Source organism: Pongo pygmaeus, chromosome 7 (genome assembly GCF_028885625.2).
Source record: "Pongo pygmaeus isolate AG05252 chromosome 7, NHGRI_mPonPyg2-v2.0_pri, whole genome shotgun sequence".
In the NCBI taxonomy this organism is placed as follows: Eukaryota; Metazoa; Chordata; class Mammalia; order Primates; family Hominidae; genus Pongo; species Pongo pygmaeus.
The window spans coordinates 131352909-131371062 of record NC_072380.2 but is presented as its reverse complement, the minus strand read 5'-3'; the positions used below and the strand labels follow the sequence as shown (position 1 = coordinate 131371062).

At 41.9% G+C, this 18154-nt stretch overlaps 1 protein-coding gene across 7 annotated transcripts in view; it reads left to right on the top strand.

Annotated features, from left to right (window-relative positions):
- Positions 1 to 15940: 15940 nt before the first annotated feature.
- The window catches only part of SAMD12 (sterile alpha motif domain containing 12), a 515818-nt gene continuing 513604 nt past the window's right edge, over positions 15941 to 18154 (top strand). For 4 of the 7 annotated variants that reach the window (XM_054497449.2, XM_054497446.2, XM_054497450.2 and 1 more), the window contains exon 1: positions 15941 to 17202. In XM_054497449.2, coding sequence (XP_054353424.1) covers positions 17076 to 17202 — 127 coding nt within the window. In that variant the 5' untranslated portion in view covers positions 15941 to 17075. Of the gene's footprint in view, positions 17338 to 18154 lie in introns of all 7 variants that reach the window. The other 3 variants (XR_008504031.1, XM_054497451.2, XM_054497447.2) reach the window with 1 other exon arrangement.

Below are 18154 nucleotides of genomic sequence, written 5' to 3'. Positions count from 1 at the left end.
GCAGTGAGCCATGATCATACCATTGTACTCCAGCCTGGGTGACAGAGAAAGACCATGACACACACACACACACACACAAATGCTCAGGTGGCCAGTACCTCCAGGGTAAATGGCCTGTGACAGGTAGCTGAGGCTAGCAAGGCAACATCTGACCTCTCAGTTTTCTGCTTCAAAGCAGATAGACAAACCCAGACCCAGAAGATAGAGAGAACCCTAGGTTGATGCAGGAAGCAGTGAGCAGTGAATGGGATGAACAATCTTTTTTTTTGTTTGTTTTGAGACAGAGTCTGGTTCTGTCGCCCAGGCTATAGTGCAATGGCACGATCTTGGCTCACTGCAACCTTTGTCTCCTGAGTTCAACCGATTCTCCTCCCTCAGCTTCCCAAGTAGCTGGGATTACAGGCTCCTGCCACCATGCCTGGCGAATTTTTGTATTTTTATTAGAGGTGAGGTTTTGCCATGTTGGCCAGGCTGGTCTCGAACTCCCAACCTCAGGTGATCAGCCCACCTCAGCCTCCCAAAGTGCTGGGATTACAGGCATGAGCCACCACGCCTGGCAGGAATGAACAGTCTGGAATCAACTTTGCCACTAGGGAAGTGAAGTTATTTCACTTCTGTGAGCCTCTGTTTCTGCTTCATAAGTTGGGAATAGAATAATTCCTACCTGCAGGATTGTATCCAGGATAAAAAGAACATGCTCTAGAATTTTTTTTGTTTTGTTTTGTTTTCTGAGACAGAGTCTAGGTTTGTCACCAGGCTGGAGTGCAGTGGCGCGATCTCAGCTCACTGCAACCTCCACCTCCCAGGTTCAAGCAATTCTCCTGCCTCAGTGTTCTAAGTAGCTGGGATTACAGGCACGCACCACCACGCCCAGCTAATTTTTGTATTTTTAGTAGAGACGGGTTTTCACCATGTTGGCCAGGATGGTGTCAATCTCCTGATCTCATGATCCGCCCACCTCGGCCTCCCAAAGTGCTAGGATTACAGGAGTGAGTCACCACGCCTGGCCTAGAGTGGTCTTTATGAGATCTAAGCACTATACGAAGAGGGACCAAAATCATAGACAAGCTGCCTCAAAGTTGCTGTATTTAAACATGACCCAGATTATTTTTTTATTTTTTATTTTTTGAAATGGAGTCTCACTCTGTTGCCCAGACTGGAGTGCAGTGGTACAATCTCAGCTCACTGCAATCTCTGCCTCCTGCAGTCAAGCTATTCTCCTGTCTCAGCCTCCCAAGTAGCCGGGACTACAGGTGCCCGCCACCAAGCCCAGCTAATTTTTGGATTTTTAGTAGAGATGGGGTTTCACCATATTGGTCAGGCTGGTCTCGAACTCCTGACCTCAGGTGATCCACCCTCCTCGGCCTTCCAAAATGCTGGGATTATAGGCTTGAGCCACCACACCTAGCCCATAATAATATTTTAGTGGCCAAAAGCAGGGCCAATTTTCTCACTGACATTTTTCTTAAAAAGGTAATTTAAGCTGTAAGAATGCATATTTTATTTTCTTAGAATTTTATGTTTTATTATTTGTATGAAGAGTATGGTTCATAAACCTTTCTCTTTTTTCCTGAATGGGTCCCTGTATAAAAAGATGTTTGTTTTTTGTTTTTTTTTTAATCACAGCTCTAATTGGTTCCCTGGTTTCAGTCTGACACTCTGAGCTCTGTGCTTCACACTACTGCCAGCCTGCTCTGGCTCAAAGACAAATCTGAGGTTGACTCCTCTTTTTCCGTAACGACCCATACCCAATCACTCAAGTCTTATGGATTCTGCCTACTTAATATCTCTCAAATCCATCCATAGCTCTATACCACCTGACATGCCTTCATTTTAATCACTATCATTTCTCACCAGAAACTAATGAACCAGCCACCAACACGGTCACTCCTAGGAGTCCCCCTGTGTTACTCTTTTACTTCCAATCGTTTCTCCACACTGCAGCAAAAAAGGATCTTCCCAAAGTGCAGAATTTATCATATAACTTTCAGCTGGAAACCATGACTGTCAGGACAATCCAGATAAAATCCCCCATTGTCATGCCTGCTTCTTCATGTCCATCCTTCAGGTTCGGGGTCTGGCTCAGCTCCCTTGCCTCCCCTTGCACCACTTCCTCTATTGCACTTTCCACTCCAGCCATTCCTCACTCTGTAAGAAGCTCCGACGCCATGTTCTCACATTGCTTGCCCTGTTGCACATGCTGTTCCCTTTACCAGGAAGACTCTTTCCCTTTAGCATTTTGCACAACCACTCCTTTCACATGCCCACTTCCCCTTTGCAGTCTCATTATTGCCATTGCCTCCTCTGGGAATCCTTCTCAGGACCCCTAAGACTGGGCTAGATGCCTTTGCTGTGTGTCTTCACAGCACTTCCCACACTCTTGCACTTACCTATCTGCACTTGCTTTTGCCCATTTGTTGCTGTGGCTCCTCAGCTGGGCTCTCAGCTTCCTGAGGCATGCATGGATCCTTGCCCTATTATAGCCCAACAGTGGATGTTGTGTTCTCACATAGATTTCTCCTAATCTCCCAGCTACTAGGAATATCAATTGCTGATGGTTCAAACCATATCCCTCACTCAGCATTGCCTGGGCTTCAAAAATCTGCCTTGTCCAGGACTACAGTCCTTCTCAAGGAGGATGTGCCACCAATGACTGGATGGCATGGGCATACAAAGGCCTGGCATGCTTCCCTCTTTGGGACAACTCTAAAGAGTTATTTCAGCTCTAGATCTCCTATTAGGACTGGACAAGGTCTCAGTTGTAACTGCATTAATCATCAGTTCTCTCCCTGTCCAATTCTGTCATCCTCACTTTCTTTCGGGTGTACCGCTGAAGAATATTCCCTAATAAACCTTCCACATACAATTTACTATTCTCAGTCTCAGAGTCGAATGTCAGGGAACCCAGTCTAAGGCGTTCCCCACTGCTCAATATAGTCTTTGGCATATAGTAGGTGCTCAGAATATATGTGACATAGAATAAATGAGCGGATAAATGCCTTTTAAGCTCAGCTCTCAGCAAGGGAAATTTGTAGCATTCATGTTTTCATTTCTAATGCCCAGCATAGTGCCTACTGCTTACTTGTCTGAATAGTCCTTCAAATGTTGTTTACACGACTAAGGAAGCAATCTTTATGAGGTATATGACTCTTTTACCATCAGGCCCAAAGTGATACATGCCAAAAGCATTGAACGAATGTAATATTACTCTGCATGATAATGAAATCTACTGCCTTCAAAGGAAGAAAAAGTTATGTTGTAAATTACCAAGTAGTTAGAAAATACTTTGCTTTTCATTAGGGTTTAGAGAGACTGTGCTCTCCCTGAGGATTAAAATAATTTTAGAACAAGTCATGTGCTGTTCTAACCAATCTAATAGTTGGGGTTGGGATTTTTGTTTTTTGGTGGGGGGTATATCTTCAAGAAAATCTCCAAAGAAATCTACCTTGGGGTTTTGACCAGCCTGGCCAACATGGTGAAACCCTGTCTCTACTAAAAATACAAAAAATCAGCTGGGTGCTGAAGCGCATGCCTGTAATCCCGACTACTTGGGAGGCTGAGGCATGAGAATCACTTGAGCCCAGGAGGCAGAGGTTGAAGTGAGCCATAATTGTGCCACTGCACACCAGCCTGGGTGACAGAATGAGACTCTGTCAAGAAAGAAAAGAAAAGAAAAGAAAAGAAAAGAAAAGAAAGAAAGAAAGAAAGAAAGAAAGAAAGAAAGAAAGAAAGAAAGAAAGAAAGAAAGAAAGAAAGAAAGAAAGAAGAGAAAAGAAAGAAAGAAAGAAAGAAAGAAAGAAAGAAAGAAAGAAAGAAATCTACCTTGGGTGATACATGCATACTTGGATGCTGCTGCAGAACCCGCAGCACCAAGAACCCCCATCCTGTACCATTCTGCAGCTCTTGGGTTATCAAAAGAAATCACGGATTATTTAAAACCACAGGATGCTACTCTAAACTCAATGATCTGAATTTAGGAAACTGTCTTAATGTGGGAAATCACAATGGGCCCCGGAATAACTCAGTGGGTAGGTGCTGGGGTTTTCCAGGATATGAACAGAGTTTTACCGGGAATGTCTAGAAAATAAGGGTCTCTGGGATACAGGGGCAAAACCAGTAAATGGCAGTGCAATCAGGTCCAAAACTGTGGATGTGTTCAGAGAGGACCCATGTAGTGAAGGGTTGACTTCTCAGTCAATGCACATACACACAGGCAAACACATTTTTGGAACTGGGGAAGTTATATTTCTAGTACATGGTTTTTAACATTTTTTAACCTGTGAAGCAATGCCCTTTTAAAATTAACCAGTCCTTCAGGTTTACAGCAACATAGAAGCAACTGGAAGCCATTATCTTAAGTGAAACAACTCAGACACAGAAAGACAAATACTGCATGTTCTCACTCTTAAGTGGGAGCTAAATAATATGTACACACAGAAGCAGAGTGTAGAATGATGGACAATGGGGACTTGGAAGGGTAGGGGATGGGATGGGGGTAGATGATTGGAGGTTGCTTGGTGGTTGCAATGTGCATGGCTCCAGTGATGGGTGCACTGAGGGCCCTGAGTTCACCACAATGCAATATATCAGTGTAGCAAAATTGTACTTTTATCCTATGATTATATACAAATAACAACAAATAAATAAGAAGAAAACATGAATAAATAAAATCACCCAGTCCTTCAGTAAAGTAAGCTACGTATATGTATACACGCACAAACATACGTTGATTTTCTGAAGTGGTGGTTCTGGGAGGCTGAGGGTTAGACAGTCAAAGAGAGAGAGAGAGCAACAGCCTATTGAGCAATGACTTTCTGGACTTTCACAGGTTAAGGTACAATACAGTGAGAAGGGGCCTCATCACCAAGTGAGAAGTGCCAGAGAAGAGACATTAGTGATAAGAAACAGCTTCTAAAATGACAACCCAAGGGAATTTTATGACCTGAAACCTGTGCTTGCCCACAACAAGCCCAAGAGAGAAAAACCTCTTGGTTATATTATCTCTCCTTCAGGAAGACTCACATTGCACATTAGCATATCAAAGTCACCATGAAATTCTATTAGTAAAGGAAAAAATATAACTTTTTTTAGACTGTATTCTCCAAAACCTGTCTATTGGTATGTACTCATATCTGTGGGACCCCCATATGAGAAATGCAAAACAGACAATTGAAGGGTTTTGTTTGAACAATGGAGTGGCAAAACAAAAGAGGACATTCTTGAGGATTTATGTGGCCACTGGACACAAGATAATTTGGAAGTGAGAGTACTGGCCCGGTTAAGGGAATGCTACAATGTGTCGATTTCGGTTCTTATCAGATGTAGAATGAGGACAGTGGCTAAGGGACAAGAAAGGGAGACCCAAGAGGGTAATTGTTGAGGAAAGAATTGACCGGATTTGGTCACTAACTTCTGTACTGATGGGGAACAGGGAGGACTCATGTGCTCATAAGACGGTAAAGCAGGAAATGACTTCTAGAGATGATCTAATTTGGCAGTTTTCAAACTTTTATGTAGCCACAGGAAAAATAACAAAGTTTCAAGGAGACGCCTAAAGCATAGAACAGAAGAAAGGAGAAGGGTTGTGGGTGTGTTTTATCAAAAGATGGAAAAAAGAAAGAATGAAGGAGAAATTCCTGTCCTTCACATTGTAAAATTTTGGCTGGGAATGATTAAGGCAGTCTAAATCTGAAAGAAGCGCTTCAAGATATAGGCTTAACCATTCAGGCATTATTTCTCCCACCCCCAAAGTATTCCTGGACAAGTAAGTTTCAGAGGCAGGAGTATTTCAGATGAATAATTTTGGAGGCCTTGATTGGTGTAAACACCCAGAGTAAGGTGGTTAAAAGCTGCATCCTAGGGTTGATTGCTTGAGAGCAATGCCTGGCTCCATCAAGCCCTCCATGTTAATATCTAAAAAATTATTTAACTTATGTGTGCATATTTCAGTTTCCTCCTCTGTAAAATTGGGATACCAATTGATTGGGACCCATTTCCCAGGGCTATTGTGAAGGTGAAATGAACTATTTCATTTAACATGCTTAGTCCAATGCCTAACACAAGAACAAGCAATACATTTAGCTCATTATTTAAGAAGGGCTGTTGGCCAGGCCCAGTGGCTTGTGCATGTAATTCCAGCACTTTGGGAGGCCGAGGTGGGTGGATCACCTGAGGTCAGGAGTTCCAGACCAGCCTGGCCAACATGGTAAAACCCCGTCTCTACTAAAAGTACAAAAATTATCTGGGCATGGTGGCAGGCGCCTGTAATCCCAGCTACTCGGGAGGCTGAGGCAGAAGAATCACTTGAACGTGAGAGGCAGAGGTTGCAGTGAGCCAAGATTGTGCCATTGCACTCCAGCCTGGGGGACAAGAGCAAGAAGGTCTGTTATATACCAAGCACTGCTAGTACTAGAGAGGTACAGTAGAACAGGATACAATTTAAGCTTCCAAATAATAATCAATTTCATTTACTCCACACTTATTACAATAATTTTACATATGTGGCCTCTTGTGCTGATTCAAAATATGTCCACAAATTCTTATACACCCTCTTCAAAAGGTGAAGCCTCAGCAACCAAAACAAAATGGACAAATGACATCACATCAAGTTAAAAAGCTTCTACACAGCAAAGGAAAGAATCAAGAAAGCGAAGAGACAACCCACAGAATGGGAGAAAATATTTGCATACTATCCATATGACAAGAGATTGATAGCCAGAATATATAAAGAGCTCAAACAAATTTGTAGGAAAAAAATCTTATAGTTCAATTAAAACACAGGCAAAAGATCTGAATAGACATTTCTCAAAAGCAGACAAGCAAATGGCAAATAAGTTTATGAAAAGGTGCTCAACGTCATTGATCATCACAGAAATGCAAATCAAAACTACAATGAGATATCATCTCACCCCAGTCAAAATGGCTTTTACCCTAAATACAAGGAATAATAAATGCTGACGAGGATGTAGAGAAAGGGGAACCCTCTACACTGTTGATGGGGATGTAAATCAGCCACTATGAAGAACAGTATGGTGGTTCCTAAAAAAACCTAAAAATAGAACTACTATATAAATGAGCAATCTCATTGCTAGGTGTATATCCAAATGAAAGGAAACCAATATATCGAATAGATATCTGCACTCTCATGTTTACTCCAGCACTATTAGCAATAGCCAAGATTTAGAAGTGTCTGTCCAGCAACAGATGAATGGATAAAGAATATGCGGTACATACATACAATGGAGTACTCTTCAGCCATAAAAAAGAACGAGTTATTTCATTTGCAACAACATGGATGGAAATGGAGAATATTATATTACGTGAAATAAACCAAGCACAGAAAGACAAACATCTTGTGTTCTTACATATTTGTGGGAACTAAATATTAAAACAATTGAACTCATGGAAATAGAGAGTAGAATGATGGTTACCAGAGCATGGGAAGGGTACCAGAGCAGGGGAAAGTGTGGATGGTTAATGGGTACAAAAATATGGTTAGATAGAATGAATAAGATCTACGATTTGATAGCACAACAGAGTAACTACAGTCAACAATAATATTGTACATTTTAAAATAACTAAAAGAGTATTATTAGAATGTTTGTAACACAAAGAAATGATGAATGCTTGAGGTGATGGATACCCCAGTTATCTTCCTATAATTATTATGCATTGTATGTCTGTACCAAAATATCATATGTATTCCATGAACATAAACACCTATTATGTACCCACAAAAATTTTCTTTTAAAAAGTGGAACTTAATTCCCATTCCCTTGAGGGCTAGACTTGGTGGCTTTCTTGTAGCAAGTAGAATAGCTAGAGGTGACAATGCATGATTTCCAAGACCAGGTCATAAAAGGTACTGTGGCTTCCTTCTTGCCCACTTTGGGTCACCCTCTCTGGGGAAAGCCAACTGTCCCTCTGTGAGGACAATTCAGCCATTCCATGAAGAGGTCCATGTTGTGGGGGCACTGAGCCCTCCTGCCAACAACCAGCACTAACTTTCCAAGTGTGTGAGAGAGCCACCCTTGGAGCAGATCCTCCAGCCCCAGTCAAGCCTTCAGATGAATGCAGCCCTGGGTGACATCTTGACTGTGACCTTACAAAAGACACTGAGCTAGAACCACCCAGCTAAGCTGCTCTCAGATCCGTTGAGCCATAGAAACTGTGTGAGATGATAAATGTTTATTTTAAGCCACTGTTTCAGTCAGAGTTCTCCAGAGAGACAGAAGTGATAGGATATATATATACATATTTCTTTTCAGCTCTCTCTGTATGTGTATGTGTCACACACACAGAGGTGACTACAGTCAAAAATAATTTATTGTATGTTTTAAAATAACTAAAAGATATACATATGTGTGTGTATATATGCAGAGAGAGAGGAAAAGAAATTTATTAGAAGAATTGGTTTACTAGATTACGGAGGCTGAGAAGTCACGATAGGCCATCTGTGAGCCGAAGAACCAGGAAAGCTGGTAGTGCGGCTTAGTCCCAGTCTGAAGGCCTCAGAGCCAGGGAAGCCGATGGTGTAATTCTCAGTCCAAAGCCAAAGGCTGGAGAGCCCTTGGGTCCACTGGTATAAGTCCTGGAGTCCAACAGCTAGAGAACATGGAGTTCGAATGTTCAAGGGCAGGAGGAGAAGAGAGGGAAGCTCTAAGGGCAGCTCTAGAAGAGAGTGAATTAGCCCTTCCTATACATTTTTGTTCTATCCAGACACCCCACTGATTGATTAGTGCCCACCCACAGATCTTTCCCACTCAGCCCACTGGCTCACATGCCAATCCCTTCTGGAAACACCCTCACAGACACACCTGGGGCAACCCAATCATTCGAATCAAATCCCAAACCACCTGGGTTTCCCTTTCAGCAGATGATGGACAGGCTCAGTGCCTACTGAAGCCCTGATAATAAATAATGCTTTAGTAGCTATCTGTGTATCTCTTAATCTAGTCAAGTTGACATCACAAATGAACTATCACAGCCACTAAGTTTGGGGATAATTTGTTGGATAGATAGATAACTTGTCCTCAAAAAGACCTGGTGAGGGATATTGTCCATTTTATAGATGAGAAAACCAAGGCCAGAGATGTTAATCCTTTTGCTTTAGTTCACCCAGCTGGTTTGTGAAGAGGCAGATTTTGAACTCTGATCTATGTTTCCAGGGTCCAGGGTATTTCTACTCTGTCATTGTGTGGAATCAACTAATATATCCAGCACAGGTAAGGCAGCATCCATAAGAAACCACAGCTTTGGGGAGGCTTTTTGTGTGTTTGTTATTGTTTTTTATTTTATTTTATTTTATTTATTTATTATTTTTTGAGACAGAGTCTTTCTCTGTCACCCAGGCTGGAGGGGAGTGGTGCAATCTCGGCTCACTGCAACTTCTGCCTCCTGGTTCAAGCGATTCCCCTGCCTCAGCCTCCCAAGTAGCTGGGACTACAGGTACGTGCCACCATGCCCAGCTAATTTTTTGTATTTTAGTAGAGACGGGGTTTCACCATGTTGGTCAAGATGGTCTCGATCTCCTGACCTTGTGATCCGCCCGCCTCAGCCTCCCAAAGTTCTGAGATTACAGGCGTGAGCTACCATGCCCAGCCTATTGTTGTTTTTTTTGAGACAAGCCCAGAGGAACAGAATAAGCCCCACAAGGTTCACATTTCCAGCTTTGAGGATCCCTGAATAAAATTAGACGTTGCAGAAATACCTTTCAAATGCCACATTTTTCACTAAAAGTTATCACAGGCTAGAAAAGGCCCGTCAAAGGTCAAACAGGGCTGCACCATGCTAATGCTTGCCTTATCTCACAAGGCACATCTTGGGTGTGCTGTGTCCTTTCTCTCCCAGCTGCGATCTAAATCATCTCCTAGGTCTCATTTTTCTTCTACTTCTTTGAGTTTTCAGACATTAGGATTGAGCCCTAGATCATGCCTTCAAGTTTATGAGGACAGTCATCTGTCATCAGCACCTGCAGAGCCTTTCGTCTTGCTCTGCATGAATTCCTCAGACTCTTACTTTCTGACAACTGATGGACTTTTCTCATCTCTAACCACAAAAAAGCCCAACTCCATTCTTTCCTTGTGCAACACCACAACATGTGGGTTTTTTATTCTCCCATAGGGAGAACAAGAAAGCATATGGCCTCCTAAAAAGAAAAGGTTCTTTATGTTTTTGGTCCAGCCTCTTTCCTTTATAAATTTCCCAGTCTCAGGTATGTCTTTATTAGCAGCATGAGAACGAACTAATACACCTTGACTTTTGGATTGGCCCTGTGACTTGATTCAACACATGATGTAAGAGAAGAAGTGAAAGTGCTGCAGTTCTGAGACAGGCCTTAAAAGCCTTGCATATTTCCTTTTTCTCTCTTGCTCCTCTGCCATTAGCTGCTGCCCCTTTAGCCTGAGACAGAGTTCCCCAGCTTACTCAAAAATCTGCAGTGAGGAGCAGAGCTGCCCCAGCCTCCTTGACTGAAAGCTCAGCCACCAAGCCAAATTGAGCCCAGAGGAAGAGAAATCTCTCCCCACCACATCCTCCAAAAACAAAAACAAAAATCAAACCACCAACGAAGAGCCTTGGCCTGAACCTGCGTTCTAGACATTGTTCTGCTATGATGTGATCCTGGCAAACTTTTTTGGTTTTCTGCCTCAACCATGAAATGATAGGACTTAGAGTAACTTGCCTCTAAGTCCTTTCTGAACAGATTCTAGGTTAGAAAAAAAAAAGTCTACTTCTAAGAGTATAAAACATTAACACAAACAAAAACAAAATACTAGCCTGCAGTTTAATTGGGAAAAATAAACACATTTATGATTAGGTAGTTTACTCATTTGCTCCTTCAGTCAGACGGTACTTAAAGACACATAATACATGTATTAAGTATGTATTGTGGGCCAGATACAGTGCTAGTGGTTGGAAGATCAAAGGGGAGCAAAATCAGAGTCCATCCTTAATCCCATGGAATCAGTGGGGGTACTGACACTATTTAAATGAAAATAATAAATATATTCCTACAAACTGATATGAGTGTTGTGGAGAAAACTAATCCAGAATGGGAGCCTAAGAAAAACTTTGCTAGGGCTTGTAGGCTTTAACCAAACAGCAAAGGGATGCAATCAAATGACTTCAAATTGGAGTGAGATGATTAGATTTGGGTCATATCATTCTGTTTGCTGGTGGAGAGAAGCTGCACTGGGGAAGAATTGTATGGCAGATAGACTAATTAGTAAACTACTGAAATGGTCTTAGTGAGAGAAAACCATAGCTTAGACTTGAAGAGTACTGAAGATGAATATCTTCCAGCTAAAATCTTCCATTAAGATCACTGTACTTTAACCAAACAGCAAAGGGATGCAATCAAATGTCTTCAAATTGGAGGGAGATGATTAGATTTGGGTCATACCATTCTGTTTGCTGGTGGAGAGAAGCTGCACTGGGGAAGAATTGTATGGCAGATAGACTAATTAGTAAACTACTGAAATGGTCTTAGTGAGAGAAAACCATAGCTTAGACTTGAAGAGTACTGAAGATGAGTATCTTCCAGCTAAAATCTTCCATTAAGATCACTGTACTTTAAGCTCATTCAAGAAAAGTTTCACTCTTAGAGAGTTCTTTTGCACAATTCAGGTGGGATTTTGTTGAAATGCCTGATATCAAATGAGATTCTTCATGTCAGAGTGCATTTCAATATATTTTTGGAAGCCAATAGAGTAAGTGGCGCTTTTACACCTGATGAGAAAGTGCCATCAAGTCTCAAGTGTTGAATTCAGGCTCTGTCTGGGTGTATAAATTTGGGCTAATCATCTATCTTTGTCCAGCCTCTGTTTCATGCCTATAAAATGAAGTAAATACTATCCACTGACAGCCATTGTAAAGATAAAATGCAATAATGTATGTGAAGGCTCATTGTACCCTATATAATGATTAAAAATATAAAGTTATTAGGTAATTATTAACAGAGGAACAGAAGGGAAGGGAAAGGACTGGTCAAATAACTACAGTAAGTAGTCAGCTTTAGCATCTCTGCCTAGTAAAGATTTCTAGTCATTTTGGAAGTAGTAGTAAAAGGGAGCCCATCACACCTTAAGTTTTTAACCATCTGGCATAGAATAGTTCAGTTGTGAAAATAAGTTGCATCTCTTCCAGTGTTCTCTTGTGCTGATGTGCACCAATAACAAGTAATTCCAGATGACCATTCCTATGCTTTTATACACAGTTTACAATGTCCCCTGGCTGGGGAAGTAGGGGCAACTCTGCTCAGAAGAGGTGCTGCAAATTTATTAGGTTGGTGCAAAAGTAATGGTGGTTTTTACCATTAAAAAAAAAAAATGGCAAAAACTGCAATTATTTTTGCACCAACCTAATACTTCAGGGTTGGAAATCTAGAACACAGTAAGTTTGTATGCAGTCAGCCACTACAGCCTACAATAATCCCACACTCTTTTCTATCAACAAAACCTATCCAAAAAGGGACAAGTGTCCAGGACACTGCTCTTCCATGGCACAGCCATGTTTTCCTGCCTGTCAGAGGGGGCTCTGCATTGATCAAGTTAAGTTCATTCTGTGACTTAACTACAAGTCGGACTGGGCAGACTTACTCCACACCTGGCAAGTATCCTGAGGCCCTTGTTACTGCTTAACTGAATTATATCCATGTTCTTTGGGAATGGCCTCTCAGGCTTGCATGGATGATCAAAAGAGCAAACACTTATTGGGTGTCCATTATGTGCCAGGACAGTGCACAACACTATATATACTCTCTCAGTCACTGTGAGCCCCAAACTGTGAGCTAGGTAATGTATACATTACATATAAAACCAAGGCACAGAAATGTCAAAGAACTTTGCTAATAACCAACATCGAGTAAATGAGAGTCAGGATTACAATCTAGTTCTGTATGTCTATGAAACTTGAGTACTGAAGCCAAATATTCAGATAACCAGTTAATATAAAGGTAGATAGATTCTGCTTAAATTTTGGACACATAATTTAAGTCTGATTTTGAAAGTATAGTTTAGAAGAACGATGGTATAGAATATCACCAACTTATCAACATACAGATAACACACAATGTGATTTAATTGTACACAATGTGATTTAAGCAAAAACAACGAGGCTTTTGCTTAAATCATGTTCCCTGAAATATGCTTACTTCCTTCAACGGAAGCCTGATATAACTTGAATGGTTGGCACTTTACTCATGACTCAAGGATTAGAGTTATTGTTTTTTATCTTAATTACAAAAAATATTATTTTTTTCCTCTCAGTTCCTTCCTGTCAAAAATTTTAGTCTTTAGGGTTTGAATCCTTTTGGTTAGGTTTAGAAGATCTCCCTGAACAGAACAGAAACATAATCTATTTACTTTTTGAGATTTATGAATGTTTTCTGTAGAGGCTTGTGAATATAGCAACCTAGTTAGAACAATAAATACAGTAAAGTATTTATATGTACTATTTTAAATCTTAGAATCCAGTGAAATATGTAGCCTCATCTCAATATTTCTTTTTTTATTTAATTCACTATAAGGTAATGGGCTTTTCCCTCCCTTTCTGTGCTCTCTGATATATTCAGAAATTTTTGAATCATTCTAAATATCACAATTTCTGATATTAAAATATTTTAAACCCTTCATTTTATTAGTAATGACAATTCCTGTTTGGCCAAGTGCTTATGAATTCAGATTTGTGATCATGTAATCAGTATTGAAATCTAGATGGAGTAACATCACAAAGTTCTACACTTAGGTAGACCTCAATCCCCTTGCTACAATTCATGTTTTGGAGACATGCGGCAAATTACTTAAATTCACTGAGCTTCAATTTCCTCATCTGGAAAATAAGGATATCTGACAATATTGTACTGATTAAAGGAGATTATGTATGTCAAGGTGCTTAGACAGAGCTTGGCACTTGTAATTTCCCAACAAATGCTACTTATAAGAATGATAAAAAATAATAATAGTAATAATAAATTATCTATTGAGTACTTACTATGTAACCACAATTATGACCAAGAATCTGGAAGATATGAAGCATAAGACTCAGTTCCAGCACTCGAAGTGCTTATATACTAAAAGGAACAAACAACAGCATCATAATGAACACAGAATTTGGCTTTGGCTTATGAGAAGTATGGGATGAGGTCTGGACTTTGCCCCTTGCTAAAATTGGGTGTATCTGTTAGGAACTGTACTTGGCTGCTGATAAAAAAGACCAAAAATAAGTCATGATTGCAGTCTGTGAAAAATACTAAAGCAGAAGCTAAGCTGTGCCCAAATTACTAACCCACAGAAACTGAAGTAATACTTGGGTATTGTTGTAACCCACTAAATATTGGGATAATTTGTTAACAGCAATCGATTAATACATGTGGCTCATCATGTTGTTGTATACAATTGTAATTCCTTCATTTGTATTATTTTATAGGAGGGTTTGGAAAGCTTTTTTCTGCAAAGGATCAGGTAGGAAATATTTGAGGCTTTGTAGGACAAGAGGCAAAATTGAGGATATTATGTAAGTATGTCTATATAATTTCCAGGCTTTGCAAATTATACTTTTTTGCTTTTTTCCAACCATTTAAAAATGTAAAAATCATACCTAGCTGGTGAGCCATAAAAAATAAATGGTGAGCCATATTTGGCTCATTGGTCTTAGTTTGTTGACCCCTGCTATATGAAATTATTTGGTTATACCACAGTTCATCTCTCCAATCTGTTGTTGATAAATATTTGAGTTGTTTTCCGTTTGGGAAACATTAAAATAATGCAGCCACAAACATTCTTGCACATGTCTTTTGGAGAACATGCATATGCATATTTGTTTGGTGTAAACCTAGGAGTAGAACTTCTACTCCTAAGAATATATTCAGCTCAATATTTCAGATGGTTTTCCAAAGCGGTTTTGTGAATTTGCACACCACCAGCAATATATAAATCTTTACTGCTTCACAATCTTGCCAACAGTTGGTATTTTGTGTCTTTATCTTTCAAACATTCTAGAGATAAATGTAATTTTTTTCTTTAGTACTTCCCAGGTGATTCTAATATTCAGCCAGAATTGAAAACCTCCGCACAACAATTGTTTATCCCTTATTAGGCAGAACCACATGAAATTGCTCTATTTGTAGGTTTTAAAAATGGTCAAACATTGGCTATTTCATATGGTAGAAACTAACATCTCCTTCACATTTTATTTATACTAAAAATAAAACTCGTCTAGAATGCACATCACTGGGAAAAATATTAAAGATGAGCTAAGATGAAGTTTTAAAATTAACCACAGATTTCAATGACTTTTATATTTTAATATCACCCAGATATTTAAAAGCTTGGAAACAGACCAATGGTTTTCACCCTCAATGAAGACTGGAATCACCTGTGGGTTTTTAAAACCTGAGTGGCTCTACCCAAACCCCCATAAGCTCTGATCCTGTGAGACTAAGATAAAGCTTAGGAATATATATTTGTAAAAGGCTGATGCACAGCCAAGGTTGAGAACCACTGATACTACCTGTCCTATGGCTTTCTTTCACATTCATTCAATCTAAGAAAATACTTAACGCTTTGGTGATTTTATATACATAAAGTAGTGAAGCACCTGGATTTCAGTTCTTTCCAGAGTTTAGAATGCTTGGCTGTGTATTAGGTCGGAAAATTCTTTTTCCCATGGAAATTATGTCTCATTGAATGGGTCTCTCTCTACTGCACCTAAAAGAGAGGCTTAGGTTTGACTTGTACACAGCTCCATGGACTCAGAATTAAAGTATCAACAAGAGCATTTAATGGTTACACACAGGTATTTTTTAAAGTACTTATACACATATTATTATTATATATTACCCAGTGGGGGACTAAGCATGCAATTAGTGACCAGAACAACAGGTGTGCATGTATACACTCAGAAACAAAATTGTTTTGAAAATTTTTTTTTTTTTTTTGCTGATGACCAAGACACACAAAAATGTCTAAGTAGTCATCATGGGAAGAATCCGATTTTTGTACTTCCTCATTTTACAGAGATTAACATTATATATGGGTGACTGGGTGGATGTGGTACCAAATACATTTCTAAACTGAAGGCCTTTAAAAGTCAATCCAGTCTTGAGCCAAATTTATTCCCGGGGCTATTCCCTTACTCCTTCCAGCCACAACTGTATCCGTATTTTCACAAGCAGGAAAAAATGTTTAGAAACTTAATTTTTACGAGCTGTCGAATTGTATTGCTATCCACGTGATTCCCATTATCATGTCTGCTTATAGCATCCCCAGCACCTACAGCTAGGACATAGGTTCAGAAGTTGAAGGAACCTGATTCTCAGGCACTGTTAATTACTAGGCCCTCTCACAGGCTGTCAGCAGGCTCCAAGGCTAGGCAAATTGAAAGTCTCCTATCCTGGAAGCCAGACAGGCTTTCATCTGACCTCCTCCGGCGCAATCCTCGTTCCCAGACTTTGTTCCTAACAACCCCCTGGGGACGTTGCCTATTGGGGTTTAAGCCACTCCTCCTCCCCTACACCCCCATGCCAAGTAGTTAGCCACCTGAACCACCCTGTAGGATAAGACAGCTGTATCAACCGGCGGAATTCCCCCACAAAACCCATACATCTCAGGGTGCGAAGGAACAAGTTTCAACCTCACTCTGGGCAGCGCTCTCTGGCCCAGGTGAAGAACCACAGGCGGACAGTGGTCCTGCTCTCCCTACTAAATGGTGGTTCAGGAGGCCAGGGGGCGGTACCGGCGGCAGAGGCCCACGGACTAGCTCGCAGGAGCTCATCACACAGCTGACCGTCACCTGCCCACCTCACCACACCTGCTAGGTGCCAAACCCCTTGTAAAGGACAGGGAAGGGCTCAATCACGGGTCCCTACTCTTAGCAGCGAACCTATCTCAGCGCACGGCCTCCTGGGAGATGTAGTCCAGACCGCTTCCCGGGAACCCACCCCCCACCCCCACCCCACAACCTCCACCTTCCCCAACTCCCCACCCGCAGGCATCCCTGGTCCCCTCACAACTTCCCCAGGAGAGATTTCTCGGCCTGGCCAGCTGAAGCTGGAGTTGCTCTCCGAGTGTGGGGGCCAGATGGCGCTCCGCGGAGGAGTCGGGGTGCTCTCCCGAGTCCGAGCGAAGGGAGGGAACTACGCTTCCCAGGACGCCCTGCGCGCGCCGAGCCGGGAGCCGGCTGCCTCGCTTTGCGTGACCGCGGCAGGTTGGTCCTGGAGCAGATGAGCGCAGAATATTTAGGCGAAAGCGAGAGGAGGGGGGGAGCACGGGGCAGGAAGAGTACCTCGGCCAAGAAAATTATGCATGCGTTAGGGAAGCTCTGAGAGAATGGCTGTGGAAGGTAAGGGACGCTTGGGGCATTTTTAAGCTCCCTCTTAACCCGCGCACCCCAAGCCACACATCCCCGATAAAGCTTGGCGATCGTGGGGAGGCGAGGAAAGGGGGTGGCGGAGAGCGGGCCCCTTCCGCCTCTACCTCTTGGCACTCACCTGCGCCGCCAAGGCCGGTAGGCGCTTTAATTCAGTTGCTTTGGAGAGATGTGAAGGGTAGGTGCGCAGGACTTTGAGGTAGGAGGTGTGGAGACGAGTGTTCCTGAATGCGAAACGATATCCTGGAAATGGGGGGAAAGCCGGAGGATCCGGCATGAGGTTTTGGCCCCGAGATGCCCTTTTTCCCTGCCCCCTCCCTCCGGAGCAGGCTGGGTGGCCCCCCTCACGTGGGAGAGGTCCCCGGCCCAGGTGCGTCATCCGGAAGCTTGGACTGGGATTGGGTCGAGGGCCCTTCGTCCTATGCACCCAGCAGCGGCGGCCGCAGATGTACCCAGAGGGTAGAGGTGTCCCTACACCTGTCTCTGCTTATACAGCCAGCGCCCCGGGCTTAGCAAAGTTTACAGACATGAAATGTAATCAGCTAGGGAAAAGAAGTGCAACAACCTCTTCGTTTTGGGTGAATCCTTTTCTTTGAAGACCACTTTCTTCTTACAGTCTTGAGCTTCCGCTTTGCAGTTTTGACCGTACAGTCCTGCCTCCCTTGAACTTCCTGGTTGAAAGCAGGGTCAGGCTGTTCGTGAGGGATCCTGAGTTTTTCATTTCAGGTTCTCTTACCTTGGAACACAAACTTCCTTGGTTAGGGTAGTTTCTGAAGAAGAAAAATAACTG